The 22,868-nt window shown below is 32.1% G+C and overlaps 1 protein-coding gene across 2 annotated transcripts in view; it reads left to right on the top strand.

Moving 5' to 3' along the window:
• The window catches only part of LOC117919018, a 29,738-nt gene extending 24,296 nt beyond the window's left edge, over positions 1-5,442 (top strand). The window contains exons 4-5 of one of the 2 annotated variants that reach the window (XM_034836031.1): positions 4,863-4,999; positions 5,159-5,442. In XM_034836031.1, coding sequence (XP_034691922.1) covers positions 4,863-4,962 — 100 coding nt within the window. In that variant the 3' untranslated portion in view covers positions 4,963-4,999; positions 5,159-5,442. Of the gene's footprint in view, positions 1-4,862; positions 5,000-5,154 lie in introns of both variants that reach the window. The other variant, XM_034836030.1, reaches the window with a different exon arrangement.
• Positions 5,443-22,868: the final 17,426 nt, after the last annotated feature.

Below are 22,868 nucleotides of genomic sequence, written 5' to 3'. Positions count from 1 at the left end.
ATTGTAGCCTTTAGCTACAAGTTTAGCTTTGTATCTCTTCAAGGTTCCATCTATCTTATATTTTACAGTAAACAACTACTTACACCCCATTGGTTTCTTCCCTTTTGATAATTCAATAATCTCATGTCTTTTTTTCTTTTTTTTTTCAAGAGCACTCCTCTCCTCACCCATGACTACTCTCTAATTCTCATTCCTAAGTGCCTCTTGAACTGTTGATGGAATTTCAATAAGATTTAATTGGTTAATGAAGGCCTGGTGTTGTGAGGATAATTTATCAAAAGAAGTGAAGTTAGACGTAGGGTGTTGGGGTGCATTTTCTAACTCCTTTCCAAGAGGTATCGACAAATTTAGGTCTTTAAACATTGGTGACAAAGGAGAATGAATGACTAGGGTTAGATTCAGTATCTATCATGGGTTTAGGTTCTTGGGTTTGCATTGAAACAGGGTTCAACAATCTTCTCCTTGAATAAACTTATAGTGCCATGATCCTCAGGTTCAGAAGTGTCGATCTCTGTAGGAGTAGATTTGATAACTATGGAAGGAGTTGTAAGGGACAAATTTGGTGGATTAGGTAAGCTCAAGTCAGCCTTATCTTGATTTAATGATAGAGACTCCTCCTCAAGATGAGGATAGGTGAAGAAGGGATGGTTTTGAGTAAAAGTGACATCAATGGAAATTCTCAGCCTCTGTAGGAGTAGATTTGATGACCATGGAAGGAGAAATTCTGTAGATTAGGAAAGCTTAAGTTAGCTTGATCTTCATTTAATGATAGAGACTCCTAAAGATGAGGATAGGTGAAGAAGGGATGGTTTTGAGCAGAATTGACATTAATAGAAATAAAAAATTTCTTGGAAGTAGGGTGGTAACACTTATGCCCCTTCTTTATTGGTGAATAACCAATGAAAGACACATTTACGAGCTCAAGTATCAACTTACCATGACTTTGAGCATGAATATGGACAAAGGAGACACATATGAACACTTTAGGTGAGATCTTGCTAAACCAATGATAATCAGTGAAGAATTCAGAGAGAACATTTACTAGGGCTTTGTTTCCCAACACTTTTGAAGGTAACCAAATGAATAAGTAAGCAACAATTAATACCGCTTCCCCCAAATATGATTTAGGGACACTTTTTTCAAATAACAAGGCATGGGTCACCTCAAAAAGTGACAATTTTTTCTTTCTGCAATTGCATTTTGTCATGGAGTATTTGGACACATTGACTCATGTTTTATTCCTTATCTTTCTAGGTAAGAGGATAAGATCTGGTTAAAGTATTCTTTCTTGTTGTCAAATTGGATACTCTTTATTTGAACACTAAATTGGGTATTGATCATCTTGTGAAAGGTAGAGAAAATAGAAATAGCATCAAATTTGTTTTTCAAAATGTATAACCTAGTGACATTGAGTAAAATCATCAATAAAAGAACCTAACCAACGAGCTCTAGTGATATTTAAAATCTGAGAGGTCCCTAAACATCAATATGAATTAATGTAAAGGATAAGATGATCTATTATTGCTCAAAGGAAAAGGAATTCGATAATGTTTGGTCAAGCGACAAACTTCATAAAGAAAGTCATTAACATCTAAAATTTGAAATAATAAAGGAAACATAGTTTCTAACAAAGTAAATAATAGATGTTCTAAACATACATGATGTAGCCATATTTGAACTTTATTTTATCAAAGCTTGAAAGATGAGATAATGGTATGCGACCATTGCCATTATCACTCCTTACATCAAGATAGTAGATCTCCTTTTGTTCTCTAGCCTGACCAATCGTCCTCGTTGTATCCACATCCTAAAACACAATGGGATGGGAAAAATGTTACTTTACAATTTAAATCTTTGGGAAACTTGATGAATTGACAAGAGATTTACGGAGAGTTTAGGAACATGTTGTACAAATTTTAGGGAAAGAGATGGGGTAAGGATAATTATCCCTTGTCTAGCCACAGTAACTAAACTTTCGTCAACTACTTTGATTTTTTGGTTTTTGGGACATGGCTATAAGATGAGAAATGATGAGAGTTGTGGGCCATGCGGTTAGCATCACCCGAGTCTATAACCCAATTTCCATGCCAATAATCTTTTAAGGCACTAAAAGAACTAGTCATGAAGTACTTACTTGATCTAGCCAAGGTGTATGGTGTGTTGGGCATATTTAGAGAGGTGAGAAAACTCCGAAGTCTTTCAATTTCTTTCTTTTTTAGTCCCATAAACTCCTAGTTGTTTGAATTCTCATGGTTGGATTTCTCCTCTAAAAGTGTCATATTTGCTTGGCCTCCTTACTATTCGAACTATTACTGGTTTCAGTTTCCACCATTCCTATCAAGCAATTGTGGTTTCCCATGTAACTTCTAGCACATCTCCTTTGTATCCCTTGTTTTCTTGTAATGAGTATACCCAAGGTTATCCTTATTACTTGACTACTTGGATGCCTCTCCTCTACAAGAATTTGTGCTAGGTCCCTTAGTTTCTTGCAATGAGTATACTAGAGGTTATCCTTGTTACTTGGCTGCCTGGATACCTCTCCTCTATCAGAATTTGTCCTAGGGATTGGACCACTTTGAAAGCCCCAAAACAACAAAAGCAGACCCTTCACTTGCTAGAGTGCCCAATGTTATGCTTCTTCTCCCTTCTTCAGCCCTTATGATTGAAATACCTCATTCGAGGATGTCAGTGATTCCTTCCCAAGTACTTGAATATGTACCTAATCATATTCCGCGTTAAGTCCAAATAGGAATTAAAATATCCCCTCTCTTTTGATAAACTTAAGAAACATAGCATATCCTCGCTATTCTTTGTTTTAAGATTTTGATAATAGTCCAATTCAAACCATAATCTCTCATACACTCAATCATGGACAAAGCCCCTTACTTTGTAGAGTGCATTGTGGTCTTTATCTACTAAATCTGAGCAGCATCTTGGACTTTAGAATTGGTTTGTTTCATTGTCTCCTAGATTTCCTTTGCCATGGTTAGGAACATACATGCTCCACTGATCTTGGATTGCATCGTGTTTTATAGCCAAGACATGATCACTGAATCCTTCTCATTCCATGCAGCCAACTTGGGATCATCTTCACTTGGCATTGGTCCAATCGAGTAATTGAGCTTGTCTTTTCACTTCAGGAACGTGCCCACATGTTGAGACCATACCAGATAGTTTTAACCATTAGGTTTGAATGAGGGCCGAAGGTTTTGGAAGTCATTGGTAGGTGTTTGGTTTTGGAATGCATTGTTTGAGACTGGGTTTTTGAGATTTTTGATGTAGTGGACTGTGAAATAGAGACAAATCAATGGTAAAAAAGGCCATTGAGAAGAGAAAAAAAATGGTGACAGCAATGAAAACCGCTTGAGGCAGGGAAGAGCAGGAATGAAGGCCACTAGAAATCAACAGTAATAAAGAACATTGGGAAAAAATATTGGAAGAAAACTTCGAGACCTTGAACAAGCTTTGATACCATGAGGAAAAGAATGATTTTATTTATTGCATTTTTGACAAAATGATACAATATTTATAGTGTAGAATCCTACCAAATTAGGAAACTAAATTAGAGTAAAAAAATTTGAATACTTCCTAGAAATCCTCTTCCCTACAAATGATAAAAAATAATAATAATAATAATATAGCAAAAAATATACAACTATACAATCTGGAAAATCAAGGAAGTATACAACTATACAATACCAGAAATCTGAGACTTAATTCCCTAGTTACCAATGTTGTCAGAAATTAGGGGGTTAATTCCTTGGTATCTTCAATCAGATTAGTCAACAATTTTCTATTCTAATCTTCCAACATGTATGTAGTTTATTTATGTATGTGCGTATTTTTCTGTCATTATGTTAAAAAAATTTATTTTACACAATGTAATATGATACACACAAACAAAATACCATATGATTCATAAGTCGACAACTATGAAGCCAGGACTAAATACAGGACCTTACCTAACCTATGTAAGGTGGTTAGGTGAAGAATACCAATCTGAAGATTTATGAGACGTGATTAATTGGCACTTAATAGTGTGATGTCCTTCTACCTTGAGTTTATCACGATCTTTTAGGTTATACTCTGACTAATGATTCATTACATTAGATATATATATATATATTCTATCTTGTTGGGTCTTAGGCAAATCAAACTTGTACCAATCAGAGATCTTCTAATTGCTGAGTTTAGGACAATAGCAGGTCGTTCCTTACAAAACATATTGATTACTTTACCAGTGATATACCAGGTACTTCTACTAATCCCGCAGGTTCAAGTTTTCTTTTTGCAGAAGTCAGATCATTTAGAGAAGCAGTACTTCTGCTAGTTTCTTTATGATTTGAGTATTATGGTCAATGCATAGTAATTATAACTTTTACGCTCTTTAAGGGAGGGAAAAAAACAGTGCATAGCATATTATTGCTCACACTATTGTGGTGAGCTGCTGTTCCTGTTACTGTAGCAGTATTATTAGAGCTGCTGTAGCAGTGCTAGATCAAGCCCAGTAAATGCCAAAAAACAAAAGTGGAAAACAACTGAGAAAGGACAATTCATGCAGTGATAGAAGTGAAGTTACACTATTTCTTTAAAGTTTGTTCAAATTCCTTTAGTCTACTTGCTCCGTTTCATTTGTGTGGCTAGAGTTCGACTGTGACATAATACTGAAACAAGCTCTACCATCCAGTTTTCTTCTCAAGTATGGTTTATCCCTTTTTCCTATTTCCCCTTGGAAAAATTGCAATCAAGTCTTAGCCTGATAAGCAGATAATTCATGGAACTTTCTAATTCTGAAGCATTTTCTGCTCATTTAGCATGTGAGGTTGTGGGCTAAAAATTTGCTTTTCTTGCTTTGTTATCAGATATGAGAACTCTTTAGATACTAGCGCATGTGAAGTTGAATTGGCAGAGACAAAGCAACCAATAAATGGACCACCTCCAACTCCTTCAGACGACAACTAAGATTCTCTCTTCATTGGAACTAGAAATGGGGGAGCAGGTATGAGTCATTTTCTCTTAGAAATGAACCTGTCATAAATATATTTAGGCATTTTTGGTGTTAGAGTTAACAAAGTGTTAAAAGTTAATTTTTTGTTGATATTTGTGCTAAGCATTTGCTGATGATATGCTTAGTTTTGTCTTTTTGAATTAAAGACAGGATAAATGGCCGAGAGAAGATATTAGATTTAGAACCTTAAAAGGAATCTGAAGATGGCCTTTGTGGGAAGACAAGCTTGTCAAGATTTGAGAAAACTTTTCAGAAATTTCTGGGGAATTATACCTCAAAACCCTGAAAATCACTCAAATTACCCTGCCTAACAATTTGAATATCCAGCATTTTTTAAAATTGTTTTGTTGCTTTGTAAGTAGTAACAGGAAGATACACAGTTTGAAAATTCAACTAATGAAATGGGTTGATCAATCGATACCTTTACACATTCATTTTCCTAAATTAGGTAATAAGATCAAATTGTCTTGTGTCAACTGTAATGTGATACAATATTGAACCTTATACATAATTGAGCATTAACCATAGTGGATAACTCTTTCGACTCTACCTGAGTAGCTGCTGCATTTTGCTCCATGCTGTGGGATAAGGCATTTGCATATGCAATGTATCTAGAATCATTCTAGATGAATCTACTTTCCTTATCCAAATTAGAAATCAAAATTTAGTATTATTTGAATTTTGGTATCCAAATTCTGGGTAGAACTCAAGCAGAATCAGAGATTAGTTTAGTTCCAGACATTTTCAATCCAAACATGAACTTCTGAAAATATTCAGCTTAGCAAACTATTTGTTTGGTTTCACAATTGCAGCCCCCCTCATATGGTTGGATGTTCTAGCTTCATCTAGAAATATTGGTTTCAAATAAGAATTAAGAATTTCCAATGAATTTTCTCTACTCTCAAGCTCATCCTAAACCCCCAGTAAATAGAAAAACTACATTGCTTCATTCAGTCTCGCTGCTTGCTACCACCATATTAATCTACTAAGCTTTGCTATCATTTTTTATCATCATGATGACCCATATCAAGACAATCTCATATTACTCAACTTGATAGTCTTAGTAACAAAGGAGTATCTTGTAGGTAGAGTCATGCTGACAAGCAACTTGCTAATCTTATAGTGCATTTGGGATTGATTTTAAAAAGTGTTTTTAACATTTTTAACGCTTGAATGATAAATTTTTTTTAAGTATTAGAAATATTAAAAGCGTTTCTTAGAATCACTATCAAACGGGCTTTTAAAAAAGGTGAGAACAGACTAATTTTAATTAAAATGCTTTTACATGGAATGTTTTTAGAATTAATTAGTTAAAAATGGTTAAATGATTCCTAAATTTGTAAATTTAGCTCTTCTCATGTTTTATTTAAAAAATAATCCATTTTTTTTAAATAACCGTCTTTTACCATTTTAAAATGAAGAAGAAATCATGTAATGATAAAAATTCTTATTTGTATAACTAGTAATTCGAACATGAACCAATATAAAGAAATTAATGATTACTTCTTTATCTTTTGTACTGTTTTATTGGATTGGTTGCTCAAAAAATTTAGTATATGTTGAGAGTCAATGAAAAAATAGGATTACTTCTTACGGGCTTTGTTAAAAATCCCTATTATAAATTTAAATAATCACTTAAGTAATTGATACACCATTTAATGGATATTTTCATTAAAATTCACTTTTTTCGTCCTTTTTTTTTTGTCATGGAGATACTTTTTATAATTCATCTCTAAATACTTGCTAAATCTTTATAATAGCATTTATGACAAAAACATTACTCATAGAAGTAATGTTTTGTCTTTCAATTCACCCGCAAGGTGGGTGAGGTTTGCACTTAATTTATGGGCCCACGTGTCTTTATATTATATGGATTGTGAATAGCAAGAATTGATGATAGTGATAAGACTCCAAACTTGTTTCATTCCACCTACCCTCCCTTGTTTTTTGGCTTTCATTTTCCTTTGTACTTTCCAAAAACCTCCCATGTGGCCAAATTTGTATACATCTAAAACTTTGCTCAAACACGGTTTTCCAAAAATACCGGTGAAAGAAAAAAAAATATATTAATTATTTTCCAAAAAAAAAAACCATCCACAGATATAAAAATCATAAATAAAAAATTGCATAATTACAATATATTAAATATGATAAAAGAATGATATAGATCTATCAAAAAGTTATGATTTTTTGAGATTTATAATCCATAACCTACACGTAAATGCTAGAGAAAACGGATCTTCTTTTACGATGTTTAAAAAAACTCCATTTCATTTTTTTTCTGATGATGTTTTTGAAAAACGAACTTGATTGATTGATTCAGAACATCTGCTCCTCAATAGTATCTATCGATCCTTTCAAAGTTAGAAGAAAGAAGGAATCACTCGATTTTTTGGATGACATGGTATAATATATATATTTCCTTATATCAAATATTATACAAATCCTTTTTATACTAATAGATTATCACGTAGCATCATGCAAACTCCTTAATAAACTTTTCTAACACTTAGAAAAAACTTATTGGTCTAGTAATCAATTTAACATGTTTTACAAAATAAAAAATAAAATTAGGAAACTTAAAATTTTTCAAAAGATTTTAAAACTTTTCATAACTTACCAAAAAAACACAAACTCGAAAACTTAAAAATTTAAGAATAATTTGCTGATTTTCATATTTTTAGTTTAAAAACATTTAGAAAGAGTTTTCATTTTAAAATTTTAATTTAAATTCTTTTCTTAAAAGATTAGTAAAATTTCTCTTTTTCAAATTCTCAATTTAATTTTTTAAACTACTTTTATTATTAAAAGATTATTATTATTTTTAAAATTGTTTATTTAAACATCTATTTTATCTTTTGTGACATTATTATAATTTAATTTAACGTGCATAGAATAAGTAAAATCCTAAATTAGGATGGATAAAATAAAATTGTTAACTTAATTTAAATAGCTTAATGTGCTGATAGAAGGATTCCTGGCATATCAATTATTTTTGGCCATGAAAATAATTGAAATAAAAAGGGAACAAAAATAAAAAGAGAAACGAAAAAGGAAAAAACACTGTTGAAATTATTAAATTTGATTGGAAATTAATGATGGGGGGCAAGGTCATGTGGCAACTTGTGCCACTTGACATCAACCTGTCGGCGCCGCCATCTTATCCTATCAGAACTTTTATCCACGTTTACCATGAAATCAAATAGAAAAAGTTAATATATTAATAAGTTTTTATCCTTTTTTTACCCTCCCTTTTCAATTAATAATTGAGGGGTAAAAGCCCTCAAAAGTTCAAAATGTCTCATTTTTCATGACTTCCAATGGTCTTTTTGTTTTATCTTGACCACATTTTTTATTTCTAAATTGTAATTTTTTCTCATATTTAAATTATCTTTTTTTTTTATATATCTTTACTTCATAATCTAGATTTGATCACATTTATAGATTTTAAGTTTAATGTGACATTGAATGAATACCTTAAAAAAATTTAAGGTAATATAATATTCACCTAATCCATGTGTTCATCTTTTGTCATGTTATAAAATCTAAGATCTAGTTTGATTTATTTTAATTTCCCTTTAAATTCAAAGAAAATATAAGTCTTATTTATTTATTATTGAGAATAATATAAAAACTTACTAATTTTTAACTTTTATTATTTATATAAGAAAAAAAAATTAAAATGATTGAAGAAAAACCTTATGGGGGAGGCTTAAAAGTGAGAGTTGTCCGATCTTGAAGCTTTAATTGGATGATAAATATCTATTTCACTTGATTTGTTAGTGGTAAGAAATCTCTAATTCAACATATGCCAGACCACGCCACCTCTATTCTAGAGTTGGGTCCTTTTCTTGTAGCTATCTTTAGTAGGTTGATTATCATAAGGTAGTAAGAGATGTTGGTTATATAGTGTTTAAATTATTTTCGTTATGCTAATCTTTAAGGTTCTGATCAGAATGAAACAACTATGGTATGACTTTATTGTGTTGTAGCATGGTGGACCCCTTAATAGTGTGTCATGTGGTTCAAGTGCACCACTTTTATTAACTTGACATATGACAGAGGATCTATGAGTGCCTACATTTTTTTTTTCTCTCATTTTCTAGGTCATTTTGATGAAACGAGTTGGAAAATCGAAGTGGTTATGACACATTTTTTCAAGGCGAGTGATCGTTTCATCTTCAAGAGATGTCTTAGGTAAGTCAATTGTCACTTTTATAAAAGGGGGTTTGGTTCTAAGAAGTTTTGCTTTTCTATATCCTTTCTCTTCTACCTCATTCTCAGATTCTTTAGATAATGACAAATTTTAGTGAAATCAAGAAGCGCCATAAGATTCCTTCATGTGTAAGGATTTTTTTCTTCAAAGGTGATCTCCCTTTGTTGAAGCTTGGGGAATGCTTAATTCCTATTAAGCAATTTGAAGGATGGCCTTTGACTCCTTTTACCCTTGCTTATGTGTTATTTATTTTATTTTGTTTTTTGCTTTTGTTAAGGTGTCTTTCCACCATTTTAATCATAATACTATAAGTGTTCTAATGGCACTAACTGTTATGAACCATATGCTTGATCATAAGATCGATTTAGGGTAGTTGCACTTCTTATACTAGGTGAAATGCCTTAACACTAGTCCATAGTATATTTCTCCAAATGATCAATTAAGGATTCTAGTTTCTGAAATTCCAAACCTCAAGAAGCAAATGAGAGGAGCAAGGTTTTTTCATTGGTCAATGAAGAATGAGAAAGGCTGAATATGCTAGAGGTTGCATCTTCAATGCCTTTTAAAAGGCATTTATGTTCACCCTTCCATCCTTTTGTTTCATTTTCCTTATTTTTTGAGTTGGGATTGCTTATTATTTTTTATTTCTTAGAGAGTCTTGTGGATACTAGGCAACTCACTCGTTAGGGGAGTAGTTTTTTGGAGTGGTTAAGATGGTGAATTTTGGTTCTTCTTACTATTTTTCCATATTAGAAGTTTTTTTTTTTTGGTTTGAGAAAGTTAGTTTGACTCCTTACTCTCGGGAGCATGTTTTTGTTAGGGTCATTAAGGGGGGAAATTCCACTAATTTTAAGATTTTTAGTCTAATACCTTTCCTCTTTGCAATAGTTTAAGGATTTTGTGATTCATCTCAATAAAGATATTCCCATTAAGGATATAAAGACCCCCATTTTAGATCTATTAAAGGTGTTATAGATCCTTGTGCTTAACCCAAAAAAGAAGTTAGTTGGTAGTGAAGGCTAGAGTTTTTGTCATACACTCGAATTTAATTTGATTACTATTAAAGGATTGCATATCACACATTTGTTGCACTTTCGATATAAGGCATTTGTTCGCTTGTGCATTATGATTTTTAGGCCTGACCCATCATAGAGGATGTTGAGCTTATTGACCTAGGACTAGAGGTTTGACATGGGGAATTCAAGATTGTGACTCATTTATCTTACAATCCGAGTAGTACCTTACCTTATCTACTCTAACACCTTGATTTTATTAACCTATACCTATCTATTTTGAGCCTTGTATAGCATCACCCCTTAACACCATTACATGACTTTTTCATTCCCTATATAGAGCCTTGTATATCTTTTCAATCCAACTAGGTAGACTCCAAGGAGATTGAGCCTAAGGCGAGTCTTGCATGATGAGGAGTGATTTATGATGAGAAAGTGGATTGACCACTTGATGATATCGTTGATTATTCTATTATTAAGAGTAGCATTTTTCAGGTTGTTGCAAAGTATCCAGTTTGGGCCCTTACACATGACTTTAGAGAATTAACATGACTATAGAGGTTGATTTCTTGGATGATGACAAGGGGCTTGTGATGAGTGAGTGGTTTGATTGCTCTATGAGTTTGTTAACTATTTTGTGGATGAGGGGAGTGTCTTTGAGGTTATTGTAGAGTATTCCAATTAGGTCTTTACATATGACTTTAGAATTCGCATGACTATCGAGGTTGATTTCATGAGATGATCAGGGAGTGACTAGTTTCTTGATGAGATGCTTAACTATTTGATGGATGAGATGGATAGAGAGGTTACACAGAGTATCTAGAGTAAACTTTCGCATGATTCCAAAGAAGGTGACATGATATATTATATGGATGTCAACCTTTAGTGTCAATTGTTAGGACATTAAGTCTTGTTTACTTGTTAGCAATTTTGTTCATTTTAATATTTGGCCATAGAAATCCTTTTAGATAGTGATTTGTTCTCCATTGAAAATCAAGGGTTGTTGTTCGTCTAAGTAAGAAGTTACAACTATGTCTAAAAAGATTTGGTTTATGGCAAGTTAAGCTCTTAAGAAGTATAAAGCGGAACAATACCCTTTCAATTAAAGAAAATTGATTTCTCATGAATCTAGAAAGAAATAAGGGACACTTGAGCAGGCAGCAATGCTCAACTGCTTAGCACTGCTCAATGGCCTAAGGCGTTCAAGCAATGGTTAAGTGGGCTTGAGCACTAAGGTGTTTTCTACCGAAAATTAGAGAATATTTTTTAGATTTTAACGTAAATTAGATTTGGAAACCTATTCATATCGAACCTCTTTGGGTTATTTACCTATACATACCGCATTATAACCTCAGAAGGGTTAGAGATCTTAATTTCTTTAAAGAGGTTTTCATTGAGGAAAAAGCTTAACAAGCCACACCATTTCCTCTCTCTCATTCAAAGGATTCAAGCTTTGAATTTTGGGTTGAAAACCTTCATCCTTTCAGGGAGGCTAAAGTACTCTGTTCATTGAAGCAATCAAAGGTTATTATTTTACGGACATGGGTCAAGTTTTAGGTACTAAAGAGTAAAGTCTTTAGGGTAAAGCAACCAAGTAAATTTGTGTAACTTTATCTCATATAATGGATTTAGATTAGCGGTTTTAAACCTTATGGTTTTTTTATTTCCATAGTTAGTGTGGAGGTTTTTCGCATAGAAATCCTTATGCCTTATTGCATATATTTATTATCTTGTTTGCATTGCCTATAATTGAAAGAATTAATAATCCCTAACTTCTCGCATGGAAAAATTTAGTTATAATATACAAATAATTTTTTAAATACACTCATTCACCCTCCATTTGTTACCCGACTGGAATTCCAGGCTTTTTCAGTTGGTATAATCCTATTGATTAAAAATCAAATTTTTATTGATCATATTGGTTAAAACTCAAATTGTTATTAATTATATAGGATAAAAATCGAATTTTATTGATCCTATAAATCCAATGTGGAACAATAAAAATATAGGGCTCCTTTGAATAGTCTACCTTACTTCAATGAGAGTAACTATCCCCACTGGAAAACTCGGATGAAGTTCTTTCTTAAAATGCAAGGTGAACGGGTATGGAATTTAATGGAATATGGATGGGGACCCCTATTAATTCTTTATGTCCATGGAAGATGAACTAGAGAACTAAAACCTAAACAAGATTGGGACAAAGCCAATAATAAATGGAGTAAAAGCCAATGCTAAGACTCTAGTTAGTATCTTTAATGGAGTTTGTCAAGATGAATTTCACAGGATAGAAAATTGTACTTGTACTAAGGAAGCATGAGACATTCTTCAAGCCACTTATGAAGGTACATTTACTGTTAAAGTTTCTAAATTACAAATGCTTACTACTAAGTTTGAGAACATTAAGATGCATGAAAATCAAAACTTTTCTTCCTTTTATTCTGAACTAAGTGATATAGTTAATTTGTCTTTTAACCTTGGAGAACCTATTCTAGATTCAAAGGTTGTAAGAAAAATTTTGAGATCTGTTCAAGAGAGATTTAGACCTAAAGTTACTGTCATAAAGGAGAGAGATTTTGATATAGTTAATGTTGACATTGATTCAATGAAAGTTGATGAACTTTTTGGCTTCATACAAACATATGAGATGAACTTACCTAGTTCTCAAAAGCCTAAAGACATTGCCTTTAAGGCTTTTGGGAATCAGGAAATAGATATTGAAATGCCATATAATATAACTAGGGATGAATTGGCTCATATGGCTAAAAGAACTAAAAAGGTCATGAAATTCAATAAGAAGTTTTACAAAAATCAAGAATCTAGAAAAGGAAAAATACTTATTAAAAAATCCTTTAAAGAAAATGATAAAGGTTTCTCCAAAGGTAAGAAAGTTGAATGCTTTAATTGTGGTGGTATGGGACACTTTGCCATTGATTGTCTTAGCCTCAAAGATATTAAAAAGTCTATGTAGACTACTTGAAGTGATACAGATTTTGAAGAAAGTGGTTCCATGACTTCTGAAGATGCAAGGTAAGATCCTAATGACTTTTTAGCTTTTATTACATCTACGAAATTTGTGCATGATAGTGATAGTGATGATCATTGATGATCAAAAGACTGTTTTTTTGAATTTCTTATTGTTGTGCATGAAAAACTAATTAAGAATTATCTAAGAGATCATGATATACTTAAAGCTCACAAATTTAAGATTGATGTGCTAAAAGAAGAGAGGATTAATCTACTTGAAAATTTTTTTGAGTCTGAACATCATTTTTTCCTTGAGAAGAATAATGCTCTTACTCAATAGTTGAAAAATAATAAGCCTTCTTCATCTGTGAATGAGATCTTTCATCCTAAAACTGAAATGCTTAATGAAATGATTGATAAATGTAAAACCCATGGTTATAAAAAAAGGTTTGGGATACATTAATAAGGATAAAAATCCCTTTAGTGGAAAAACCATGTTTGTCAAAGGTAAAGATAAACCTTATAACCAAGCAGTATCTCTTGAAAACCCATCACTATGCATGCATTGCAAGAAAACAAGACACATCAGTATAAGTGCTACACTAAATTCCTAAAGAGATTTGAATCTCAAATGAGTAGGCTAATGAATGACTTTAATCTCTTAAAAATAACATCTTGAATAATGGGAAAGAGAAAAAATTTAATTAGAAGCTTAGAAGTCAACAAAGCTCCTCTAAGTCACCATGTAAGATTAAACAAGTTTGGATGAGAAAAAATAGGGTTAAATGTCAAATAGCCTTCCCGCACTTAAAGTTAAATCTTCTAGTGAGTGGTACTTTGATAGTGACTACTCTAGACACACGATAGGAGACAAGTCTTTTTTCACTTCTCTTAAGGACTATAATGGTGGGATAGTTACCTTTGGGGATGGGAGCTTAGCTTGTGTGAAATACAAGGGAAATATATCTATCCTTAGTTGTCCTAAATTAGATGCAGTTCTCTATGTAGATAGATTTAAGGTAAACCTCCTAAGTATTAGTCAAATATGTGACAAAGACCATAGGGTGATTTTTTGTCAAAACTTATGTGAGGTAGTCAATAAAGAAAGAAAAGTAATTATCATAGGACATAGGATAGTTGGCAACCATTATGCAATAATACTAACTTTAAAACACCTCTTATGTGCAATAGAGCTAGATTTTATTGAACTTTGGCATAGAAGGCTAGGTCACATAAACTATAGGGATCTTGTGCACTTAGTGCATAGTGTAAAAGTCAAAGATATCCTTGAACTCTGTGGTGAACCTAAACCCATTTGTGGTAAGTGCATGAAAGGTAAATGAACTAAAAGCTCTCACAAAAAGGTTAAGGAAATTAGGGTCACTACACCTTTAGACCTTCTTTATATGGATCTTATGGGTCCCACACATACTGAGAGTAGAAGTGGTAAGAGATATGTCCTAGTTGTTGTGGATAATTTTTCAAGATACTCCTTTGTGAATTTTCTTAAGGAGAAATAAAAGATCATAGAGCACTTGAAGTCTTTGTTCACCAGAACATAAGTGGAAATAGGTCATCCAATTGTAAGGATTAGGAGTGATAAGGGGACAGAGTTTGACAATATGGATGTTGACCTTTTTTGTGAGTCAAAATGTATCAAACATGAATTTTCAACCCTTAGAACTTCTCAATAGAATAAAGTGCTTAAAAAGAAAAATAATGTTACAAGAAATGGCTAGAGTGATGAATCATATGCATAATACCCCTATGCTATTTCAAGCTGAAGCTATAAATAAAACATGTTATACTACCAACAAGACTTTTCTTATACTTGGAACAAAGAAGACATCTTATGAATTATGGATTGTGAGAAAGCCTAACCTTAAGTATTTTAGGACTTTTGGCAATAAGTGATACATACTCAGGAATGGGGAAAACCTAGGGAAACTTGATGCAAAATTTGACATAGGTAGTTTCCTAGGTTATTCTACTACAAGTAAAACCTATAAGGTTTATAATCAAAATTCACAAATTATCCAATCTAATGTGGTTATAAATGATACAAGGTATGATCAGAATATAATTAAGAGTCAAATTTTGATAACCTTAAAAATGTGGTGACCATAGAAGATAACCTTAATAATATGCTTGAAAGTAATGTTAACCCCAACAAGGATGAAACTGTACCTCAAGAAGTTAATTATGAAGAAACGAGGAATAAGCATAAATCCAGAGTACCCAAGAACCACCCTATCTCAAATGTTATAGGTAACGCGAATGAATGTGTGGTTACTTAGAGACAATCAAGATTAAATGAGATGGGTCTTATATGTTATACCTCCCAATTGGAGCCAAAGAGTGTGGAGGAAGCTGTAGGATATGAGTTTTAGACCATTGCACTCCAAGAAGAGTTAAATCAATTCACTAGGAATGATGTATGGTATTTAAACCCTAGGCTTAAAGATAAGCATGTCATAAGTACAAAATGGATTTTAAAAAATTAGCAAAATGAAATTGGGGTCATAGTAAGGAACAAACAAAGACTAATTGCCCAAGGATACTCAAAGATAGAGAGGATTGATTATGAAGAGACATTTGCACTTGTAACTAGATTAGAATCAATCAGGATACTTTTGGTAGTAACATACTCCTTGAGGATAAATTTTTATCAAATGGATGTTAAGAGTGCTTTCTTAAATGGGATTCTAAGCAAGAAAATCTATGTTGAGCAACCTAAGGGGTTTGAGGATTCAAAATTCTCCAATCATGTCTATAAGTTAAAGAAAACCCTTTATGGATTAAAGCAAGCTCCTAAATCTTGGTATGAGAGGCTCACTACCTATCTTTTAGAGAAAAAGTTTGACAGAGATGGAATTGATAGAACCTTATTTATACATAGGTCCAAGGATGAGTTATTAACGGCACAGATTTACGTCAATTATATTGTTTTTTAAGCCACCTCTAATGACTTTACCCTTAATTTTGCTAAGGAAATGAAGATTGAATTCAAAATGATTATGGTAAGTGAGCTAACTTTCTTCCTAGGATTGCAGATTAGACAACTCAAAGATGGAATCTTTCTTTCTCATTCTAAATATGCTAAGGAGTTGGTTAAGAAATTTGGTCTATAATCCACCAAACACTCTAGGACACCTATGAGTACTACCACTAAGCTTAGTAATGATACATTTAGAAAAGAAGTTGAGCAAAAGCTTTATATGAGTATGATAGGAAGCTTATTATACCTCACAACAAGTCATTCTGATATATCTTTTAGAGTTGGAGCTTGTGCTAGGCACCAAGCAAACCTCAAAGAGTCACACTGAATCTCTATTAAAAGAATTATGTTACATTAATGAGACTCTTAACTATGATTTGTGGTATCTCCATGATTCTTTTCTTGAGAATGCTGGCTATTCTAATGCTAAATGGGCCGAAAATATTGAGAATAGAGAAAACACATCTAGTGCTTGCTTTTTTGTTAGTGATTGTCTTGTGGCTTAGCTTAGTAAGAAACAAAATTTTCTATCTTTATCTAATATCGAAGTTGAATACATTGTTCTTGAAAGTTGTTATACACAACTCTTGTGGATAAAACAAATGATGAAAGACTATAGGATTGAGTAAGGGACCATAAACATACATTGTGACAACTTTACCGTTATAAATAACTCAAAGAATACTATTCTTCATTCCCATACTAAACTCATTGAAATTCCTCATCATTTTATTAAGAATCTTATTGAAGAAAAGGTTGTCTTTCTAGAGTTTATCCTCATTGAACATCAATTGATAGATATCTTTACAAAACCCCTAGATTCTCTTAGGTTTGAGTTCCTTAGGAAATCCTTGGGCATATGCCTAATCAACTAACCATCTAGAGCTATAGGTCTAAAAGGTTTTAAGCTTGGTTGTTTCATTTTCTGCTTTTCTTTGGCCTTATGATTTTTGTTTACTTTGGGCATATGATTTTTGTTAAGTTACTTGATATATTAGCATGATTCGTAATATCTCGAGTTTGTGATCTAGAGAAATATACTATATCTATAAGACTTGATGTGAATTGGTTCTTAGATACTTGTAAATCATTATTGACGTATTTGATTCCTGATAATAAAATGTCTTTGTATAGTGGAATTTCAATCTTAGTTACACTTTGTGCTTGATTAAAAAGGAGACTTCTTAAGTTTAACTCATAAAATAGACTTTTTTTCACTTTGGAAAGATCATTTTTCATGCTTAAATCTTATAATCCATATGCCTTGTTTGACTAAGATTATTATAATTGTTTCCAGAGATAAGTCAACAAATTCTTGACTCATTGCTTAAGCAAAAATCTCATATACTCTCCAAGATTCATGCTCTCAATTAGAATGAAAGGAAGGAAAAGTTTCTCATTTGCAACATTTTGGAAACACCCTCAAAGTGGATACAAAGGCAACCATGAATAAAAATAAAAAGAAATATCAATAAAGATCATGGTGTACAATGCATCCACTTTCAAAAGAAAAAGAAAAAAGTAATATATATATAAATTAAGGGAAAGTCAAGTTGTGTTGTATATAGATTAACGAGGTCGTGTTAAACAGAAATCCAATGATCTTAAATCAAATTGACTAGATATGTACTTTAATTTGACTAGATCAAATTGACTAGAAGTGATCAATTTCGAAATATAGAACTAGATAGTGAGTTGTATTCCCTTGAATATCAATACTTACGTCTCTATGTTGGTCTTCTCATACACTAATAGTTATGCATTGGGTTTCAAATTTGAGATTATGATTAACTCTAATCCTTGAACTTGAAACTTCATTCTGAATGGATTGATATATACTATCTAGGAAATTCACATGGTATATTACTAATTAATCCAATGTTGAGAGTTTAAGAACATTATGATTCTACCTCAAGATGTTTCTCATAACTTTCCTTCAATTCTTAAGAATTTCTTTAAAGTTTCAAAGATTTTAGTTTGTCTTTCTTTCCCTTCTCAATGCTAAGTTTCTACTTCCAACGCTCAAGCATTGTTACTAGTGCTCATTCCAACGCTCAATTACTATTATTAGTATTTAAACACTCATTCCAACACTCAAGTGCTCATTCTAGCACTCCAAGTGCTCATTATAACGCTCCAAGCACTCATTCTAGCACTCCAAGTGCAACATTATAAGTTATTTCCAGTGCCACTTGGAGCAGTTCGAGAGCTATAATTCGTATTTAGCTACACTTCCAACGCTTGTGACACTCGAGTGCTAATTTGTATTAAGCGATCTTGTAGGCTATTTAAAGCCATTTAATGCACCATTTCACCTTTCCTGGTTGTTTTGAACACTTTCATCATAGACTGTACCTTTATGATCGATCACGTTTAGTTTTGTTTGAGTTTGGATTGCACCTATATTGATCTGTTATTTTCATGTCAGTTTTGTTTTAGTTTGGCTCACACTTATATATTGATTGATCATTTTCATGTCAACTTGTTTTAGTTTTAGGCCACACCTATATCCATCATCATTTTCATGTCAATTTTATTTGAGTTTAGGACTGCACCTATATCCATTTATCATTTTCAGGTTAGTTTAATTTGAGTTTTGGGTCGCACCTATATCGATCAATTATTTTCATGTCAGTTGAGTTTGAGTTTTAGACCACATCAATATCAATCAATCACATTCAGCTTCATTTATGAGTCTATTTGGCTTTGAGTCGCACCTTTATTTTCATTTGATGAGTCTTCTTATGTCAAGTCTATTATCCTCTCTCTGCATAGTCCTTTGAGCTTACTGCATCATGTGTTAGGACGAAATTCTAGTTTTTCTTGTCATATGGTATAGTTCACTTTGTTCCACTCATTACTCACACTTGCATGTATTTTCAGTACTCACATTATTTACACTTGTGATCTTTACCGAAGAGGGACATATTTGTAGATCCATTTTATCCTCATAGCACATGTTATTCATCATATTTGATCCCCTTCACCTTGCATGTTCATGTAGCATGCGCATAGGATCCTGTTTTACTTAGTCGTTTGTCATGATCCTTGGTGGTCTGCATGTTACTAGGTTTAGCATGGACTCTTAGGCCACTTTTGGAGACCTTTAATAGGGAGTTTTTGGATCCATAGTGTGGTTTTAGAGGTACCCTAGGTGTTCCCAAAGTTTCATTGCAATTGGAACTCATTTGGGCACTTTTTAGTGACCCGAAACTCATGTTAACTTCTTTTGACCTGTGTTGAGGGTTCAACCGGTTACCATAACAACTCAACCAAATACTGTAGCAGTTCAATTGGTTATTGTAGCAACTAATCGACCTCTTTCTATATTTATTTGTATTAATATTTAACTTTGTTAAAAATTGAAATTAAATAATTTAATAAATTTATTATTTATTTTTTATATTTATTCTTATTAATTGTTTTTCTTTTTTTCTTATTAGTAAATTCAAATATGAACTCAAATATACAACGAGTGATTAAAAATATTGAAATTATATGGATTATGACATGTCTATACATATGTTCTAATATTAATATTTTGAATAAAAATTTAGATATTAAATAAAAAGTAATTAATTATTTTTTATTAAATTAATTAATTGTAATGAATATAATTATATTTTAATTCAATTTATTCTTTATTCTTTAATAAATAAGCATATTTTATTATTTGTTGAGTTTTGAAAACTAAAATAATAATCCTATTAAAATAAGATTTCTAACTCTTATATATATATATATATATATATACACTTTAATTATAATTTTCTTCCATAATGTATCAAAACTAAGTATGAAAGTAGGGGCATTTATAAATATTGAAGAAAAAAAGTAGGCCTTAATTTTGTGACACCTATTATAATTAGAAAATAAGTTTGTTTTAAATTAAAAAGAAACTTAAATTTTAAATTCAAATAATTATTTGAATTTTGAAATCAATGTGTCATTGTCTATAATTTTATATAAATAGAGAAAATATTTAGAGAAAAAGAAAAATAGAAAAGAGTTTAATATAATTTGGTAGTTTTATTACAATTGTAACTAATCTTTAACTAAGTCTATCAAAATAGCAATATCTTCCATTGGAAGATAGAATAAGAGAATTATATATTTTTTGTTTTAAAGAATATACAAAATTCTTAATTTTTTTTTTTGTTATTTAATTTTATAAATTGAATTTGTTTTAAATAAAAATAAAGTTTGTATTATATATATATATTATTTCCATTCAAATAAGTGTAATTATTTTATTCCCCATAATTTCTTGATTTTCCACTCTTCAAACGTCTATGAGAAAATTCTAGTTTTGAGAAAAAAAAATTAAATTTTTTATATGAATTCTATAATCATCCATAATAGTAAAAAAAGATATAATAATGAAAAAATGTTATCTAAGCACGCTTTTTAGATAAACTTTTTATAATCTTATTGTATTGTTATCGATCTCTCACATGTATTTAACCTTGAACAAAATTTACCACCTGATTGGGGCATGAAGTATGCCCCGACCTTTGGCATGGTGTCATGACTCGTGCCAAGACACGTGATGCATGTCACCATCCGTGTCATAACGCGTGCTAAGGTCCCTACTGTCAGCCCCTTAGCCTCTTCAAGGGTGTGACACCTACCATGGTGTCATGGATAGAGCCAAGACAAGTGAGAGCATGCCTGTCAGGACCCAAATGATGGTGAACTATACTCGAGTGAGGTGAAGAAGACAAAATAAGAAAATTATATATATTTTTTATTTTAAAAAATATCTTAGAAGAGTGTACTTATATTTTTTTTCTTTTAAATATAAATTTGTTAGTATACACTTACTATTAAATTTCATATATCAAAATTTGTATTTATTAATTTTATTATGAGATGTTTATTTTTCTAAATTAAAAAAAAAATTATATATATATATATATATATATATATATATATATATATATATATATATGTATATATCTAAATCTTATATATTTGACAACACATGAGGTAAGTGCAAGAAAATCATCAAGGGGAAGGGGTAATGTGTTTCTCATATCCCTCATGTGTCACCATCCCATCTTTTCTCTCACCGACAATATTCAGATTACATAGAAGCAAGGAGACTAAGGCTATGTTTGGTTCCCGGAAAGTACAAAGGAAAGAAAAAAAAATGTTAAGGAAAATGATTTTCTCATGTTTGGTTATCCTATGAAAAATATCAAAGAAAATAAAATATAATTAAAACTAATTAAAAACTTATGTATTTTAAAATTATTTAATTTTTATATTGATGAGTTAAAATAAATAAAATGAGTTTGAAGTAACAAAAAAAATAATTTATCAACTTTTAATCTATTTCTTTATTTTCCTTAACTTTTTCTTTCCTTCTACTTTTCCTTTGTATTTTATTTCCCTCACATTTTCCCTCAAATTTTTCGGAACCAAACATAACCTAAATGATTATTTAGAACCTTATATATTTATTAAACATCTAACTTTTGCAAGGGACATACTCATAAACATTAGGAATTGCTTCTAATCCTTGTTGAATTACTCCTAAACCGACCTTAAAATCTGGAAAAATGAACAAATAAGGCCTAAGTTGAGATGGAAATAAGAAACATATGTGGAACCAACTCTCAGTGAAACTTTCACCCTCAAATTCATAAACCTGGTACCCTTCCTAATGGCCCAAAAAATTTAAACTTTTGTTTTTATTAAGGGGAGGGGAGAGGATTGGTGGAGAGTGAAAAGGGCAAGAGGAAAAACATGGAAAATAGTAGAGGAAGGGTGCCCCACAGGGCCACAACTAACAGGGGAAGTAGATTGATTAAGAAAGAAATAGTAAAAGAGAGGAGAAGAGGACATCATCAAATCTATGTTGAAGCCAATGCTACAAACTGTACAATACAAACACTGCCAACACCCGTACTGTGTCCCATGTGAATAGCCAAGTAAAAGTTTTTTGTCACACAATCCCAACACCCCCAATGCCCTCTCAGTCTCACACACTCAATAAATGAATGCCCACTTGTTATGCTGTCTTCTGCAGCTTTTTTACCACACATTCAACACTCCCTCTCTTGTAAAATGTATAATACTACGACACTACATTAGTGGAAAAGTATCAGCACATCTTCATTGTCAGAACAGCCCTGAGCCAGTGAACCCCTCCCTCTCCCTCTCCCTCTCCCTCTTCCCCTGCCCCCCTGAAGTTAAGACAGTAGTCCTCAGCCCAACCCCACCATTCTTTTTAGGCATATCAGGAAACCAAAAGTCCACTTTCAACTACCAGCCCATGATGGAGAGTTTGAAGAGAATTGGAACCCAACATATCATTGAGCTTTAGAAAGGAGGGAAGGTGAGCAGAGTAGAGTTGGGAAGAAAGCCAGTGGGGTTTTGGCCATGGCCGTTTCTTTCAATCTGACTGGCAGGTGCAGTTAGGGCCCCTTTTTATTTTCTTTTTCCCTTTTTTAGAGTACCACTGACCACCATCCCCATGATCACTACAGGTTAAAACACGGACAGAAAACAATCTTACATAAGATTTACATACTGAGAGTCATCACTATCAAAACATAAACTGAAGCTGCAGGCTTTGTTTTTTCATAGTGGAGAAATGGAAATGGTAAAAGAAAAAAACTACTGCAGGATGCGCAACACGGGCAAAAGATAGAGACGAGAGAC

The sequence above is a fragment of the Vitis riparia genome, chromosome 7, assembly GCF_004353265.1.
Source record: "Vitis riparia cultivar Riparia Gloire de Montpellier isolate 1030 chromosome 7, EGFV_Vit.rip_1.0, whole genome shotgun sequence".
Taxonomy (NCBI): domain Eukaryota; kingdom Viridiplantae; phylum Streptophyta; class Magnoliopsida; order Vitales; family Vitaceae; genus Vitis; species Vitis riparia.
Note: the sequence above shows the minus strand (reverse complement) of the source record. Positions and strands in the feature narration are given on the sequence as shown.